This window comes from Dendropsophus ebraccatus, chromosome 9 (assembly GCF_027789765.1).
Source record: "Dendropsophus ebraccatus isolate aDenEbr1 chromosome 9, aDenEbr1.pat, whole genome shotgun sequence".
Taxonomy (NCBI): domain Eukaryota; kingdom Metazoa; phylum Chordata; class Amphibia; order Anura; family Hylidae; genus Dendropsophus; species Dendropsophus ebraccatus.
In genome coordinates, this window is record NC_091462.1 from 121508179 (window position 1) to 121527117 (window position 18939).

General features: G+C 50.9%; 1 protein-coding gene across 2 annotated transcripts in view; it reads right to left on the reverse strand.

Annotated features, from left to right (window-relative positions):
• The window catches only part of STK36 (serine/threonine kinase 36), a 146743-nt gene that overhangs the window by 73979 nt on the left and 53825 nt on the right, over positions 1-18939 (reverse strand). For both annotated transcript variants that reach the window (XM_069984782.1, XM_069984783.1), the window contains exons 3-10: positions 10518-10658; positions 10130-10207; positions 9912-10042; positions 6746-6995; positions 6396-6489; positions 5914-6101; positions 855-937; positions 685-775 (exon numbers count right to left, since the gene is read on the reverse strand). In XM_069984782.1, coding sequence (XP_069840883.1) covers positions 685-775; positions 855-937; positions 5914-6101; positions 6396-6489; positions 6746-6995; positions 9912-10042; positions 10130-10207; positions 10518-10658 — 1056 coding nt within the window. The remainder of the gene's footprint in view (positions 1-684; positions 776-854; positions 938-5913; positions 6102-6395; positions 6490-6745; positions 6996-9911; positions 10043-10129; positions 10208-10517; positions 10659-18939) is intronic.

Genomic DNA, 18939 nt, shown 5'->3' on the forward strand with positions numbered 1-18939 from the left:
TAATGCTGCCACCCCCCATGTACTGCAGAGCCCATAAGCCGCTATATGACCGTACCTCATTCTCTAGATGAACCGCCTTAATGCTGCCACCCCCCATGTACTGCAGAGCCCATAAGCCCGCTATATGACCGTACCTCATTCTCTAGATGAACCGCCTTAATGCTGCCACCCCCATGTACTGCAGAGCCCATAAGCCCGCTATATAACCATATATTATCCACTAGATGAACCGCCTTAATGCTGCCACCCCCCATGTACTGCAGAGCCCATAAGCCCGCTATATGACCGTACCTCATTCTCTAGATGAACCGCCTTAATGCTGCCACCCCCCATGTACTGCAGAGCCCATAAGCCCGCTATATGACCGTACCTCATTCTCTAGATGAACCGCCTTAATGCTGCCACCCCCCATGTACTGCAGAGCCCATAAGCCCGCTATATGACCGTACCTCATTCTCTAGATGAACCGCCTTAATGCTGCCACCCCCCATGTACTGCAGAGCCCATAAGCCGCTATATGACCGTACCTCATTCTCTAGATGAACCGCCTTAATGCTGCCACCCCCCATGTACTGCAGAGCCCATAAGCCCGCTATATGACCGTACCTCATTCTCTAGATGAACCGCCTTAATGCTGCCACCCCCCATGTACTGCAGAGCCCATAAGCCGCTATATGACCGTACCTCATTCTCTAGATGAACCGCCTTAATGCTGCCGTGCTCTCTTCGGTTTTGGCAAAACTCTTGCTCGTAGTCTTGCGAAATTTGATTCATCCTACAAGACAAATGAGTTTTCGAGTGAAGAAATCCTCCTGAAGCGTGGGCATATGGTGGCATTGCTTCCAGCTACTCACGTGGGCATCGGGGACGTTCTTGGTCCTTCGGGTCCAGTAACTTTCGGCTCCATCTCATGGGTAACAAAGTCTTCTGCTTCTCTCTAGAACAATGCAAAGACACAGAGTGGTCACAGAAGCAGAGGTGGGATGGGGGGTCTCTGAACCCCCCATTGTGAACCTGTACATTTCTTATACACAGTCGGCTGCAGTCTAGATCCCTAAGCAGTAGCACTTATTTTTTTTTGTGGTACCTAAAGAACTCTGTATAAACTGTACATGAAAAGAAGAAAAGAAACACAGTGGCACTGCATGTGCAGATGGATTAACCCCGTGAGATGTGTATGTGCAAATTCACACAGATGCACACTCACCTGGTTAGCTCGTACGTATTAGGCAGGACTCTAATGTAGGCTTGTAGGTGTATAAGGAGGGCTGCTGCCTTCCACCTTCCGATTTCCCAGGACCAAAATCCAAATAACCCTGCAAAAATGGTGGATTCCTTGGCGCTCAAACCTCCTGACACAGTCACTCCGCTTCAATCAAGAGGCAGAGATTCCCAGTATTATTGCCAACCAGAAGTCTCCTTTATTGCTACGCCTTTCAAGGGTTAACCACCCGCTTCATCAGGCAAGATTAGGTACATTACACACTAGTATTTATACAGAAACTAAAAGGATTGACCCGGAAGTGTCATATCCAGGGGGAAATGTCCCTATTGGTAAGAAGAGGTCATGTCCATGGCGGGAATTGAATGCTTGTACCTGGCTCCCCAACAGTGTCCTCCTAGGTAAGAAGCCACAGCCTCATTCCGTTCAATGGGGAAGATTTCTATATACCTATCCCCACAGCGATAGCCTAGGACTCCAGCAGAGCTCATATACTAATAGCTTGCAGCAATGGAGTTGGTACCTTACAGCAATAACAACCCTATCATCTGTGATAAGAATAATTGTAACTTCTTTTACAACCATTTGTATCTTCTCCTATTAATATAGGAAGATTTTAGTATAGAAATTAGAGAAACCTTTTTATGGAGCCCAGGGGATGAGAAGCCAGGGTGGTGGCCGCTCTTACAGGTCAGAGTTCAGCCACTTACCACCCTAGCTTTATACCTTCTGACCATAAAAGCCACTAATCTTCAGATGGAGAGTGATGTCGTGTAGACACCTGGGAACAGGGAAATCCTTCCGGGTCAATCCTTTTAGTTTCTGTATAAATACTAGTGTGTAATGTACCTAATATTACCTGATGAAGAGGGTGGTTAACCCTTGAAAGGCGTAGCAATAAAGGAGACTTCTGGTTGGCAATAATACTGGGAATCTCTGCCTCTTGACTGAAGCGGAGTGACTGTGCCGGGAGGTTTGAGCACCAAGGAATCCACCATTGTTACAAGGTTATTTGGATTCTGTATAAACTGTGGATGAGACTGACAGCAGTGAATTAAAATGGCGGACTTGGCCTTCATGTGTGCGGGCAGTGCTTCTGGCTCTGAGTATTCTACTGCTGCGGGGTGGACTGCCCATGTGCAATCTTCTGAATACAGTATTCAACTTCCATCAGGATCATGGTTGGCACCAGGAAGGTGAGTATAATACTCACTGTATGTGATTATAAAGGGGGGGGGGGGGTAACGTTTGTGGATTTATCATAGGAGCAAATATCTACATATATTACATTACATCCTCCATACTGAAATGACCATTGGCCCCAATATCTTTGTATCTTTTTATAAATATATGTGGCCAGTTGTAGTATCTCCTATAGAGAAGGTCCTATGTCCCAAACCCACTTATTCCCACTGTGACATATTGGAGGGTCCTTAATTAAGTTCTTGCTTAAGACGAAATGCGTTACTTCTTTTAATGACTATTTTTTCATCTACTGATCAGTCTCGGCACATTTGTCAAATGTCCCAGGTGCAGTCGGTGAGACGGCGGCTCTACAAGATAATGCTACGCCTCTCATTCCGGGGGGGAGCTGTAGTTTTCATTGATAACCTTCTGAATGGGCACCGTCATGGAAGGAGGGCACTAAATAAAGATAACATTGCCTGGATAACCCCATGAAAGTGTAGAGTCTAGCCTCACTGTCTCCACAGTATCTGAGAAGGAGGTATTCAGCATACAGAAGACTTATGTGTATTCCTCTAATGATGGCAGTAGACATCTGGGGCAGGAGGGATGGTCCTGGAGCATTAAAGGGAATGTGTCACAAGGTTATTAAAAATATATATATAAGGAAATATGAAAAATTAACTTTTAAATTTTTCATACTTCCCAATGACGGCCACCGGGGGGGGGGGGGGGGGGCAGCACTAGCAGAAAACATGCTTTTTATTGCAACCTGAAATATGTTTGCTGAAAAGGAGGCTGTCCCTGCTGTGACGTCAAAGAGGGGAAAGGCTATCACACGTGTATTGCAGTGCAACGCCATTTTGTTGTTGTCGGCTCAGCAGTGCTCAAGCAGCCAGCGTGTTCCCAGCTAGAAGACCTCCAAGCTTTATTCATCTTACGGCGGTAAGTACAAGAGTTGAGCAGAGCATGGCGGGTAGGGAACTGAGGGGGCAGTATACTGTGTGGTGGAGAGGGGATTCCCTGTCTCCTGGGCAGCACATGGTGTGTGTGGGCGGTGGAGGGGGGAATGCAGTCCATGGCAGGGCCATCGCAGGACCGGAGACCAGCACCCCCAGATGCACACGCACACACTTCCTGGGGTCCGGTACCATTGTACAGTCCTGTGCGCCCCGGACGCTCCCCTAGCTCCCACCCCCTCACTCTTCCTTGTCTTGCAGAGCGGAGCGCCGCGGCAATAGGCTATACCAGGCAGAGTGCACACAGCCTGTCTGCATTGTCGGGCGAACTCTATACAGCCACAGCGCTCCACTCTGTCCCCCCCCCCCGATGCAATAGAGCGGCCCGAACACCCTTTCCTCATCCAAGCACACACACCACCGTCCACTCCGGAGGGGTGTTTGGACCACTCTATTGCGTCGCGGGGTGGGGTGGGGGACAGAGCGGAGCGCCGTGGCTGTATAGAGTTCGCCCGACCATGCAGACAGGCTGCACCCCCCCCCCGGCCTGTCTGCTTTGTTGGGCGCTCCGCTCTGCCCCTGCTTCCAGGCTCCCCTAGCAATTCCCCCCAGCCCCCACCACGGAAGACGGGGAGTGGCCGCTGTTACATCAGCCCCGCACTATGCCTTGTCTTGCAGAGCCGGGCGCCGTGGCACTGGGATATTCAGAGAACACAGCCAGTCTGCATTACTGTGCAGAGCCGCGGCACCCCCCCCCCCCCCAAATAGAGCGGACGAGCCCCCCAGCAATCCCCTCCCCCAAAGCACACCCCCAGCAATCCCTCCCCCCCCCCCCCCAAAGCACACCCCTCCAGCAATCCCTCCCCCCCAGCAATCCCTCCCCTCCAGCAATCCCTCCTCCCCCCCAAAGCACCCCCCCCAGCAATTCCTCCTCCCCCTCAAGGACACATATCTCCCAGCAATCCCTCCTCCCATCCTCAAGCACATATACCCCCCCAGTGCACATACCCACCCAGCAATCCCTCCCCCCCCCAAGCGCACATACCCCCCAGCAATCCCTCCCCCAAGCACACACCCCCAGCAATCCCTCCTTCCCCCCCCTTTCAATCCCTCTCCCCCCCCCAAAGCACACCCCCCTCCCCCCCAGCACACATACCCACCCCAGCAATCCCTCCTCCCCCCCACCAAGCGCACATATCCCCCAGCAATCCCTTCTCCCCCCTCTTGTCCGCTCTATTTGGGGGGGGATTGCTTGGGGGTATGTGCGCTTGGTGGGGGGGAGGGATTACTGGGGGGTATATGCGCTTGGTGGGGGGAAGGAAGGATTTCTTGGGTGGGTATGTGCGCTGGGGGGGTGTATATGCGCTTGAGGATGGGAGGAGGGATTGCTGGGTGGGAATGTGTGCTTTGCGGGGGGAGGAGGGATTGCTGGGGGTGCTTGTCCGCTCGTATTGGGGGGGAGGGAGGGGGGATGCCGCGGCTCTGCACAGTTATGCAGACAGGCTGTGTGCCCTAAATATCCCAGTGCCACGGCGCCCGGCTCTGCAAGACAAGGCAGAGTGCGGGGATGATGTAACAGCGGCCACTCCCCGTCCTCCGTGGTGGGGGCTGGGGGGAATTGCTAGGGGAGCCTGGAAGAAGGGGCAGAGCGGAGCGCCCAACAAAGCAGACAGGCTGTGTGCACTCTGCACACTATAGCCTAGTGCCGCGGCGATCCGCTCTGCAAGACAAAGCAGAGTGTGGGATTAGGAGGTAGAGAAGTGGCCACTCACCGTCCGGTGGGGCGGTGGGGCTGTCGGGCAGCCTGTCTGCATGGTCGGGCGAACTCTGTACAGCCACGGTGCTCCGCTCTGTCCCACACCCCACCCCGCGATGCAATACAGCGGCCCGAACACCCTTCCGGAGTGGACGTTGGTGTGTGTGCTTGGATGAGGAAAGGGTGTTTGGGCCACTCTATTGCGTCGCGCGGGGGTGGGGGGGACAGAGCGGAGCGCCGTGGCTGTACATGCTGTGTGCCCAACAATGCAGACAGGCTGTGTGCACTCTGCCCGGTATAGCCTATTGCTGCGGCGCTCCGCTCTGCAAGACAAGGCAGAGTGAGGGGGTAGAAGGTGGGGAACCGGCCACTCACCGTCAACAGGGAACCCGCTTTACCGCCACCGGAACTCTTTGCGGTAACTCTCCTCGCTCCTTCTTCCTCTGGCCAGATGCCGCTGCCCATTCTACAGCCTGGTTCATTACAGGCTTCAAGAAAATGGCGCCGCCACCCCGCCCCATGTAACTATGCTCTGTACTGTGCATGTCTATGTGCATGCGCAGTACACAGTGAAGGCGCCTTCAGTGTAAGTGAACCAGACAAACTCCGTCAGTTCACCTCAATGATCTGGAGGTGCTGTATAGTGTCTGTGTGTCGTGAAATGATCTCACACAAGACACTATAAACATGGCAGCCCCATGTGCAGCAATACATTTTACAAAAAAATACTCAAACACTACTGACACTGTCCCTCTAACCACAAAGGAGCCGCGCAAACACCCCCTGGTTACCTGTCTAGGGCTTGGGCGCACTGCCTGTTTCTCCTTCCTCTTAGCCACTCTCTGTCTAGCTTTGCTTAAGATACGAGAATGCACGCTGGCCGGAGCGGAGTGATCACACAAGCGGTCCCGGAGCTGCTGCTGCTGCTCGTCAGTCAGTGGAGAGGTGAATGGGCTGCCGACTGATTCATCTTCTAACACTGGAATCGAGGGCGCACAATAGAGAGAGGTAACAGGGAGAGAACAACATGGAGGGGTAACAAGGAAAGAACCTCAGGTACTACATCAGCTTATTAAAACAATAACTGACAATATCAGGGTCAACAGTTATAGATCTCTGTCAAAAGGTCTGGTAGAGACTACACTCATGACGAGCACCCAGGCACATTACTGTGTGCCACAAAGGGTAACGGGAACCATGAGAGAGGCCTATGATCCAGACTGTCACACAGTAGACTACAGCTATTGTGGAGGCCACAACCGGAATCTCTTACCTACCACCTTGTCCTTAATAAAGGGATGTCTCAGCAGACCAGGCCAAGAAAGTCTCTGGGTGGGATCCTTGGTCAAGAGACCCTGGAGAAAGTCCTGGAGGTCAGACAAAGCAAGAGTCAGGCAATGTCTCTATGGCAGAACAAAGAGCTACTACATCTAAGCAGGCTGCATGGTTGCCATCCCATACAGGATTTGGCTCTTCTCCTAAGCAGTGCTCTCATAGGCCAACAACCATACACCATGGAAGAGGAGGTGGTCACTAGGGTATCAAACATCCACAAGAAAAGACTTCAAGAAAAGAGAGCAATCTGCACCATACAAAAGCAAGTCCCACATGGATGATCCCTACCTTCAGTTCAGCAGAGACCCCCCGAGGCCATCGCACTGGCTGCTGGGTGATGATGCTGACAAGCTGGAATATGCTATGTGTGTAGAAAGGAGGCGTCCCCACCATAAGCTCATAGACTATACAGCCCAGGGCCCAGAGGTCAGAGCGATGGTCATACGGCCGCTCTAGGACCAGCTCAGGAGACATGTACAGAGGGGTCCCTTTAATGGAACGAACCATAAGTGTGTCCAGGCTCAGCTCTCGGGCAAACCTAGAGAAAAATATATGGGAAGGTCATACTGCCGGGTAAGCACAGTGTGATCCTGAGCCAACGCCAGAACCAGGGAAGCACAGTGTGATCCCAAGCCAACGCCACTGCCGGGGAAGCACAGTGTGATCCCGAGCCAACGCCAGAACCAGGGAAGCACAGTGTGATCCCGAGCCAACGCCACTGCCGGGAAAGCACAATGTGATCCCGAGCCAACGCCACTGCCGAGGAAGCACAGTGTAATCCCGAGCCAACGCCACTACCAGGGAAGCACAGTGTGATCCCGAGCCAACACCACTGCCGGGGGAACACAGTGTGATCCCGAGCCAACGCCACTGCCGGGGGAACACAGTGTGATCCCGAGCCAACACCACTGCCGGGGGAACACAGTGTGATCCCGAGCCAACGCCACTGCCGGGGAAGCACAGTGTGATCCCGAGCCAACGCCACTGCCGAGGAAGCACAGTGTAATCCCGAGCCAACGCCACTGCCGGGGAAGCACAGTGTGATCCCGAGCCAACGCCAGAACCAGGGAAGCACAGTGTGATCCCGAGCCAACGCCACTGCCGGGGAAGCACAGTGTGATCCCGAGCCAACGCCACTACCAGGGAAGCACAGTGTGATCCCGAGCCAACACCACTGCCGGGGGAACACAGTGTGATCCCGAGCCAACGCCACTGCCGGGGAAGCACAGTGTGATCCCGAGCCAACGCCACTGCCGAGGAAGCACAGTGTGATCCCGAGCCAACGCCAGAACCAGGGAAGCACAGTGTGATCCCGAGCCAACACCACTGCCGGGTAAGCACAGTGTGATCCCGAGCCAACGCCAGAACCAGGGAAGCACAGTGTGATCCCGAGCCAACGCCACTGCCGGGTAAGCACAGTGTGATCCCGAGCCAACGCCAGAACCAGGGAAGCACAGTGTGATCCCCAACCAATGCCACTGCCGGGGAAACACAGTGTGATCCCAAGCAAATGCCACTGCCGGGGGAGCACAGTGTGATCCCGAGCCAACGCCACTGCCGGGGAAGCACAGTGTGATCCCGAGCCAACACCACTGCCGGGGGAACACAGTGTGATCCCGAGCCAACGCCACTGCCGGGGAAGCACAGTGTGATCCCGAGCCAACGCCACTGCCAGGGAAGCACAGTGTCATCCCAGGCCAACACCACTGCCGGGGAACACAGTGTGATCCCGAGCCAACGCCACTGCCAGGGAAGCACAATGTGATCCCCAACCAATGCCACTGCCGGGGAAACACAGTGTGATCCCAAGCAAATGCCACTGCCGGGGGAGCACAGTGTGATCCCGAGCCAATGTCACTGCTGGGGAAATACAGCGTGATCCTGGGCCAACGCCACTGCTAGGGAAGCACATTGTGATCCCGAGCCAACGTCACTGCCGGGGAAGCACAGTGTCATCCCAGGCCAACACCACTGCTGGGGAAGCACAGTGTGATCCCGAGCCAACGCCAGAACCAGGGAACACAGTGTGATCCCGAGCCAACGCCACTGCCAGGGAAATACAGTGTGATCCCGAGCCAACGCCACTGCCGGGGAAATACAGTGTGATCCCGAGCCAACGCCACTGCCAGGGAAGCACAATGTGATCCCCAACCAATGCCACTGCCGGGGGAGCACAGTGTGATCCGGAGCCAATGTCACTGCTGGGGAAATACAGTGTGATCCCGGGCCAACGTCACTGTCAGGGAAGCACAGTGTGATCCCGAGCCAACACCACTGCCGGGGAAGCACAGTGTGATCCCGAGCCAACGCCACTGCCAGGGTAGCACAGTGTGATCCCGGGCCAACACCACTGCCGGGGAAGCACAGTGTCATCCCAGGACAACGCCAGAACAAGGGAAGCAGTGTGATCCGGGGAAATACAGTGTGATCCCGAGCCAACGCCACTGCTAGGGAAATACAGTGTGATCCCGAGCCAACGCCACTGCTAGGGAAATACAGTGTGATCCCGAGCCAACGCCATTGCCGGGAAGCACAGTGTCATCCAAGGCCAACACCAGAACCAGGGAACACAGTATGATCCCGAGCCAACGCCACTGCCAGGGAAGCACAGTGTGATCCCGAGCCAACACCACTGCTAGGGAAATACAGTGTGATCCCGAGCCAACGCCACTACCAGGGAAGCACATTGTGATCCTTAGCCAACGCCACTGCCGGGGAACACAGTGTGATCCCGAGCCAACGCCACTGCTAGGAAAATACAGTGTGATCCCGAGCCAACGCCACTGCCAGGGAAGCACAGTGTGATTCCGAGCCAACGCCACTGCCAGGGAAGCACAGTGTGATCCCGAGCCAACACCACTGCTAGGGAAATACAGTGTGATCCCGAGCCAACGCCACTGCCAGGGAAGCACAGTGTGATCCCGAGCCAACACCACTGCCAGGGAAATACAGTGTGATCCCGAGCCAACGCCACTACCAGGGAAGCACAGTGTGATCCCGAGCCAACACCACTGCTAGGGAAATACAGTGTGATCCCGAGCCAACGCCACTGTTGGGGAAATACAGTGTGATCCCGAGCCAACGCCACTGCTAGGGAAATACAGTGTGATCCCAGGCCAATGTCACTGCCAGGGAAACACAGTGTGATGCCGAGCCAACGTCACTGCCGGGGAAACACACATGTGATCCCGAGCCAACGCCACTGCCAGGGAAGCACAGTGTGATCCTAGGCCAACGGCACTGCCCGGGAAGCACAGTGTCATCCCAGGCCAATGTCACTGTCGGGGAAGCATAGTGTGATCCCCAACCAATGCCACAACACCGGGGGAGCTGAAGCAGACAAGGCACATCCAGTGCACGGTAACAGTGCAAGACAAGTTCTCATCCATTAACCACTCGCATTCATAATCCACATACATAAATAATTTCTTTGTTTTATTTATTAAAAACTTACCCAAAGTCACAGAGTTTCACTGTCCTGTCCTTTCCCAGCAAAATATTCTGAGGTTTCATGTCTCTGTGCAGAATCCGATGAGAATGGAGATAGTAAAGAGCTGAAACCAGCTGAGCAGACACATCCCTCACCTATAGAGTAAGACACACACCCATCACTTGTGGAGCCGATCAGAAACCCTCCCCAAATATACAGCATGTATTCCCCAGCATACTTACTAAATCTTCAGACAAACTCCCATCATCCTCAAGAATCTGGAACAATTCTCCCTCTGCGTATTCTGTGACCACCACAACCTGTGGAAGAAAACGTATTAAGAAGGACCACCATACATCTACATGAAGAGGAGGAGACCCCATACTGATCCCAAATAACCTCAAATCTACACTCTGCAGAGAGGAGCAGACATGGGGGGTGGGGGTTAACCTCCTGTCTATATCAACACTGAGAATTGAGGGGGAGCCCCCGATAGCCTGTAGATCTTTTATTTAAAAATATAAAACATAACAAAACCAACAATATAAATAATGTACAATATATACAAGTCCATAAACGTATTGACTGGTCCAGCCTCACACTCACCAAACACCCCCTGTGTCCGCTCACCTCTCGCTCAGTCTCACAGCTGTCCAGCATGCGCACAATGTTGGGGTGTCTCAGGTCTCTCATGATCTGGATCTCTCTCTTCAGGCCCTTCAGTTCCTTCTCGGAGCGCCCCACTTTAGGAATGAACTTCAGAGCCACCACCTGTACCAACAAGTCACAAGACATGAGCAGCAGAGACTATGGATGGAACCAACCCCCAAACCATTAGCACCGTCCATGTGCCCCAGTATAACCAAGGAGCAGTGCGACTACGCAGACACAGGTGATGTCAGCAGCTCAGGACGAATGACTTTCAGAGCGACGGCAGCAGATCGCTGCTATCACAGTCGTTTGTCTTTCAAAAAATTGACAAAAGTTGATGTTATGGATTACAGCCAAGAAAAACCCAAGTCAGAGTGATGTTTCCTCAATCAGTGATGGTTTGGGGAGCCATGTCATCTGCTGGGGTAGGGTCACTAGGTTTCATCAACACCAAAGTCAATGCTGCCGTCTACCTGGAAATTTAGGAACACTTCATGCTTCCCTGTGCTCAAAAGATTTTTGGAGATGGAATTTTCGTCTTCCAGCAGGATTTGGCACCTGTCCACACGGCCAAAAGTATCAATCCCTGGTTTACTAACCACAGCATCACTGGGCTTGATTGGCAGCAAACTCGCCAGACCTTAACCCCATAGAGAATTTATGGGGTATTGTCAGGAGGATGATGGAAGACACCAGAGCCAACAATGCAGATGAGCTGAAGGCCGCTAAGAAAGCAACCTGGGCTTCACTAACCCCTGTGCAGCGCCATCAGCTGATCGCCTCCATGCCACATTGCCGCATTGATGTCGTCATTCATGCAGAAGGTGCTCGACCAAGTATTGGGGGCATTTACTCTACAGACTTTTCATGCCCCCTGAGGAAGCACCAAACGTGAAACGTACGTTGGGGAGACGCTGACATGGGTGAGTGGTGATTTGATTACGGGCTTACAGGGTTTATGGTTCTTTTGGGTGGAAGTTAGGTGGATAGTCCCCATTGTGGGAACCTTGTACTTGGTTTTATCCCATCCCCCTGTGTATAACCCATGTTTATACTGCACTGAGCACTTTCGGAGCAGTTGCCTGTTTGAGCCTATGCTACCCATCTCACTGTCAGTTCATCTGGATTGCCATAAAACATCATGTAATGTAGGTTTTTAATATTTTTGATTATGAGTTGTGTTATTGATAAATAAAGATTTCATGATATTATATTTGGTCTTTTTTTTTGTATATAAAGACTTTTCATTTGGTCAATATTTCTTTATTAAAAACATTTTTTTTTAGTTGGTTTTATATAATATTCTAAATTTCTGAAATACTAACTTTTGGGTTTTTCTTGGCTGTAATCCATAATCATTAACTTTAACAGAAATAAACACTTGAAAAAGTTCACTCTGTATGTAATGACTCTATAGAATATACGAGGTCACTATTTGAATTGAATTAATGAAAGAAATTTTTTTTTTGTTGATATTCTAATTTATTGCAAACCACTGTATAATACTTCTTAAAGCATGTATTTATTCTAAATGACTATCAGGGGGGCGTGGCCTGGCAATGCCTAAGTAGAGACGCACGCTGCCGAGCTCCTGCCATGAGGGGACCTTCTTTGACCAGCCAGAGCACACCCGAACCCGTGCCGGCCTCGCGGGCCAATCCCCGCCAGTCCAGCGGCGCTCTTGTCCTCTGGCACACAGCATAGGCCACACAGCCCACCCCCACTCCTCCACATAGCCACTGCCCGGGAGTAGGAGGGGATTCTGCAGCAGGCGACACCGGCTGCTGAGGCGGCGGAGATAATAAGCAGCAGCCCCGCCTGTGTCGCCGCGGCCCCGGAGTCCCTGCACTGTACTGTTGCTGAGCCGCCATCTTGCTCCCCCAGAGAGGGGCATTTTTCTTTCTCTTATCTGCTCTGGCGTTTAACTTTTTGTTTTGTGTTCTCTCACTTCTTTCCCTTTCCGCCTCTCCCTCCCCCATATCTCCCACCTCCACATACCATGGCTGTGGCAAGCCTCAGACTCGCCTCGCTCAATGTTAGAGACCTTAATGATCTGGTCAAACGCAATTGCATTATATATTCCATGCACAAACAGAAAATGCATGTTCTTCTTTTTCAGGAAACGCATTTCCGGGAAGGTCATGTGCCCCAGCTACACTCCCGCCACTACCCATACTGGTTTCATAGCACCAATCCGGACGCCAAGTCGAAAGGTGTCTCGGTGACACTTCATAGGTCTTTACAGCACGTCCTTGATACACTGTTGGATTCGCAAGGTAGGTTTGCCTTCATTAAAATTAAAGTAGCCTCTACTATCTTAATAGTGGGCAATGTATACCTCCCCAACTCGGGCCAAGGCAGGGCTCTCAGGGATATTCTGATGGCCTCGGATGCATTTATCGATGGGATCCTTGTCCTGGGGGGCATCTTTAACCTTTTTCTTGACCCCCTGATAAATACGTCGACTGGTAGATCCTCTGTACCCAAAGCAGCAGTGCTGACTGCCTAAGGGGCACTGAGTGCTCAGAGACTTGTAGATGTGTGAAGGGTGCTGCACCCTAATGACAAGGACTTTACGTATTTTTCTCCAGTACATATGGGGTATAGTAGGATCGACATGTTTTTTGTATCCCAACACGCGCTGCTCCATACTCCTCACGCCTCCATTGGCATGGCTCTATGGTCTGACCATTCCCGGTATTCCTATCCTTAGGGGTTCCTGACGGTGCCCCTAGCGAATGGACGTGGCGCCTAAATGAGACGCTATTCCAAGATGTGGCCTGCAAGTCGGGCATAGAAAAGGCCATTTCGGATTTTCTTGCCGTACATGCCTCGGACCACACGGCTCCTCCTCTGCAGTGGGAGGCCTTAAAATGTGTTTTACGGGGGGTCTTTATTCAGCACGGTGCACGTTTAAAAAGAGAACGCAGTGCGAAACTCAGTGCTTTACTTAGAAAGCTGGATGCCACTTCCAAGCAGCACAAACAGACAGTGGCGGCGGACACTTTAGCTAAACCGGCGGTCCTCAGAGAACAAATTGCGAACATTGTGCAGGAAGTAGTGGGAGGTGGAAACAGGATTACATCTCTAGAAAAAGAAAATTATATATATATATCTCTCAAAGATGGAGGCGATTATTAATAGTTCCCCATCTTCCAATCTCCAATGTGTTTCCCTTGTTTGTTGTGACAAGTTCCTCAGGGAATAGGAAGATTATTGCTCTAGTTGTGGGATACCACCTCCACCAGTTACGATGTCTGGCCATGTAGGTTACAGTCCAGTCCAGTGTGCGTTATAGCAGCAACATTGTTCTTGCATGGCTTCTTACTTATCGGGTTCTGTGTACTATGAATATGTGTAACCGTCTTGTCGGGGCGGTTCGAGCTTTCGGTGGCCCATGCAGTTATGGCGTTATACTATGTAACCTCAGGTTACGATGTGTGGATAGACGCTGTCCTCCGATGCAGAGAGATGAGCTGCACAGAAATGTTCTGAGGGGTAAGGATCGTGCTCCTGATTATCAGGACAATGGTAAGTGTCCTAATGTGGTGGCAGCAGGAGCCATCGCTAAATCTATTAACATCAACACATCATATCATCGTCCACACATTGCAGCCTACACTGGGCGGGCAACTATAGATGTCTTAAAGGTCCCCAATCAGCTGACCCATGAGATCTTTGTCCCTTGTACACAGGGTGACTATCAGCAACAATACTTCCCTCTATAGACTTCATCCCAACCTATAACAAACAGCCATCAGTATACTCATATGTCCCATCATCACACCTGGCTGTACCACACAGACACTTCCCTCTAAAGACTCCAGCGCTGTGTAGACTTTTCCAGAAAGTTTGGTTTCGAACCAAAGTAAACCGTTAGAAAAAAAATAGATATACACTCTGTCACAAAAAAAAGCAGGATACGAAGGATCCAGAAGGATACGAGCTACTATCACAAAACGTAACATGTATGTAGTGCATGAGGAGATAAGCGAATGATTACAAGTTCAGAACAAATGATTGTTTTATTAAGAAGTTATGGCATGAAAAAGGTTACAGGTCAGTAAGTAGTAAGGCCACCTATGACAGCTATACAAGCCGAAACACACGTGGCATCAAATCAGTTAGGTGACCTATGACCCTCCGTGGAAGATCAGGCCATAATCTCTGCAACTGGGCAGGTAATTCCCCAGTATTCCAGGATGGCTGCAGTTGCCTTCTCAGCAGGTCCCAGAGGTGCTCTATTGGCGAGAGGTCTGGTGACCTGGCAGGCCATGGGAGGACGTTATATCCTTGTCTGGTGACCTGACAGGCCATGGGAGGACGTTATATCCTTGTCTGGTGACCTGACAGGCCATGGGAGGACGTTATATCCTTGTCTGGTGACCTGGCAGGCCATGGGAGGACGTTATATCCTTGTCTGGTGACCTGACAGGCCATGGGAGGACGTTATATCCTTGTCTGGTGACCTGGCAGGCCATGGGAGGACGTTATATCCTTGTCTGGTGACCTGACAGGCCATGGGAGGACGTCATATCCTTGTCTAGTAAAAGGACGCTGGTTGACCTCAGGGAGATCAACCAAAACACCGCAGAGACACCATCACGTGTCTCAACGTCAGTGTATTCTAGAACATTGCCCCCTGGGACACTGACGTCGAGACATGTGATGGTGTCTCTGCAGTGTTCTTTTGCATATCCTTGTCTAGTGACCTGGCAGGCCATGGGGGGACATTATATCCTTGTCTAGTGACCTGGCAGGCCATGGGGGGACATTATATCCTTGTCTAGTGACCTGGCAGGCCATGGCAGGACCTCACATTCTTGTCTGGTGACCTGGCAGGCCATGGGAGGACCTCATATCCTTGTCTGGTGACCGGGCAGGCCATGGGAGGACCTCACATCCTTGTCTAGTGACCTGGCAGGCCATGGGAGGACCTCACATTTTTGTCTAATGACCTGGCAGGCCATGGGGGGACATTATATCCTTGTCTAGTGACCTGGCAGGCCATGGGAGGACCTCACATCCTTGTCTGGTGACCTGGCAGGCCATGGGGGGACGTTATATCCTTGTCTAGTGACCTGGCAGGCCATGGGAGGACCTCACATCCTTGTCTGGTGACCTGGCAGGCCATGGAAGAACATTTCCTTTAAAACGTTGTTGGGAGAGTCACACAGTATGTGGACAAGCGTTGTCTTGCTGATAAATGGCACCTGGGCAACGTGATAACATAGGCTGCATTCCCACGTTCCGTGATCCTGACGGATCACGGATGTGGAATGCATGTACTGGAGCATGTAATTAGATGCTGGCAGCGGGGGAGACTGTATTCATAAACGCCGCGCTGTAGTAACAGCACCGCGCGGCTGATTCATTACAGCGCGGCGCTTATGAATACAGTCTCCCCCGCTCCCAGCATCTCATTACAGATGCTGTCCGGGCGCGGGGGGACTCTGGTACATGCATTCCACGTCCGTGATCCGTCAGGATCACGGAATGTGGGAATGCAGCCATAGGCAGTACAACCGGCATTAAAATGTCATCCCCATAACTGCGAGCCGTCATAGTGCCTTGAAGGACGACTAGAGGCGATTGTGTGTCCCAACAAATTGCTCCCCACACTGTCACACCTTGTGTAATCTCTGTATGTCGCTCAACAACAAATTCCAGATTAGACCGCTGGCCTGGCTGCCTCCACAAGCATGTACTTTGGTCATCAGCACTGGACTGAAACGGGATTCATCGCTGAAGATCATGTGCCTCCAGGCGGTCGCACTATAGCTTGCCTGAGCTTGGCAAAAATCCAATTGACACTATAATGTGGGGTAAGTGGCAGGCGTCTTAATGGACGTTGGCTCCTTATAACAGCGTTGGCCACTTGTCTCTGAATGGTTTCCATTGATATCACCTGATGCCTGGCAGGTGGTAAATGGCTTCAAATCGATGCTAGCAACATTGTTGGTGCAGATGTGGCCACTCTTATGATCCTCATGCTCTTTGTGTTCCTGGGACGTCCTGACCCTCCGTGACGGCAGACTCTCCTTTCCGTGATGCATTCTTCCCTGGAACTGAACAAAGAGGTTTTGGTCCAGATGCCAAGGTTTTGTCATCTCTAGGTAGGAGAGGACACATCTTCTTATGGACAGTTTGTGGAACTCCTGTTCCCTGGAATTTGTAGACAAAATGAAAGAATAATGTCTTGCAGAATAGGACATTTTGGCTGGACCCCAGGATGTAACCTGGCGACAAGCCTTCTTTACCATGAGAACTGTGAATCTGTGGAACAGTCTACCAAAGGATCTGGTCACAGAAAAAACAATAGAGGGCTTCAAAACCAGCCTAGACAAGTTCTTAGACCAAAATAATATAAATGCATATGTATAGAACTTATCATCCCTCCCCCTTCCCTGTATCCATCCCCTCCTTGGTTGAACTTGATGGACATGTGTCTTTTTTCAAGCGTATTAACTATGTAACCTGGTAGTAGCTACGAAAAACATTTTGATCTATCTGTGACCTGCTCAAAGTCCTTATCATAGTAGAATGCTAATGCTGAAACTTGCCTTCTGAGCGCACTTGGCTTTAGTACTTTATCCAGAACTGCTTGGAAAATATATCTAGAATTTTAGCTACGTTAGGATGAAAAGGGGCAGGCACCTCTGGTTTACACCAGGAAAAGAAGGTTGTCCAGATCGTACTGTAAATGGCATTAGTGACCTTCTACTTGCTGTGCTAGAGCATCTGGATGACCTTAGAAGATAGTCCTTTGGATTTTCGGATTAGAAGCCAGGCTGCCAAATTTCCATGAAGAAAAGACTGGTCCTTGAAGTAGAAGGTCTGTACATTCTTGAAGCTAAAAGGACTGTCTATCTTCAACTTCTTGATTATTCCAAACCAACTTGGGCTCAAAGTAGCTACCAGAATCATATGAGATAAATGTTCCTGGAACTTCTATTTACACAGAAAGATTATCTGACAAAGATTTGAAGCTAAAACCAGGAATTAATTTGAAGAGAGAAGAAATCTCAGGCTTTTCTTTTATTACCTGAACTCTGTTTATAGGCTGTTTCTGGCTTTGGCTTAAAGCGACTCTGTACCCACAAACTGCCCCCCCCCCAAACCACTTGTACCTTCGGATAGCTGCTTTTAATCCAAGATCGGTCCTGCGGTCCGTTCGGCAGGTGATGCAGTTATTGTCTTAAAAAACAACTTTTAAACTGGCAGCCCCGTGCCCTACGGGCGTGGCCTAGATTGTGTATGCATTAGGCTGGCACACCCTCTCTGTCCCTCCTCATCATTAGTAATGCTCCAGGCAGATTGCCTACTATTGGTCAGCTGTGTCAGCCCAGCACATGGTCTGCATCATTAAGGCACCTGTACAATGTTCAAACAGGAGACAACCTGCCTGGAGCATTCCTAATGATGAGGAGGGTGGGGAGGAAGGGCAGAGAGGGTGTGCCTGGGGAGTCAGTTTTCACAAAGTGACTAAAAGCTGCACAGCCCTCTGCCTGGCTGCAATAATCTCAGATTTATTGTCTCATTTTGTTCTTATTTAATGTTATAAAGAGATTAGGAGACAAATGACGGGTACACTGAGCAATAGTATTTATATTTGCATAGGCTTCTACCATAGATGGTGGGCCCTGACATCCTCTTGGTCAGTCTGGGGAGTCCCAGGCATCATTTTCTTTGATGGATGAGGCTCCAGTAGAAAAAGTTTGAGTATCCACCCCAGAAAGGGGTCATTTAGATTTAAAGAGTAAAAGGTTAGATCCTTCTGATTCTTTTGTGTGGCAAATAAGTCTATACTCGGCATTCCCCATTTCTCTGTTATCTGTAGAAAGACTTGGTCATTTAGGGACCAATCCCCTGGAGAGATTACTTGTCTGCCTAAACATTGTGGGAGCCTTTTAGGTGGGCTGCAGAGAGAGAGAGACACCGTACTTTTTCTTCCACCCAGGAGGATATTTTTAGTGCTAAGGTCTGGCGATTGCCTTGTTTTGAGGATCCTTGCTGGCAAAGCAGAGCCACTGCTATCATATTGTCTGAATAGATTAGAACAGGTGTCCCTTGGAGAATGAGTTCTGCTGTTTTCAGTGTCTGCCAGACTGCCTGTAGTTCTCGGTAATCTCTCTTGACCAGGATCCCTGGAAGTTCTGATGGGGACACAACAACCCCCCAAATCCGGTCTTGCTCACATTCGTGGTTACTGCGATTGCAGGGTTTTTGTTCCACTGGAAAAGGTGAACTTTAAAGCAGGTTCAGTGGGAAACGCATCCATATTGTTCACATAGGATTCCTTCATGCTCTCTACAGTCATAGCCCTTGTGTTTCCCATCCTCTCCATTCCTGCTATAATGTGCCTGCACTTACACTCAGCTATACACACCGCTATAGAAAA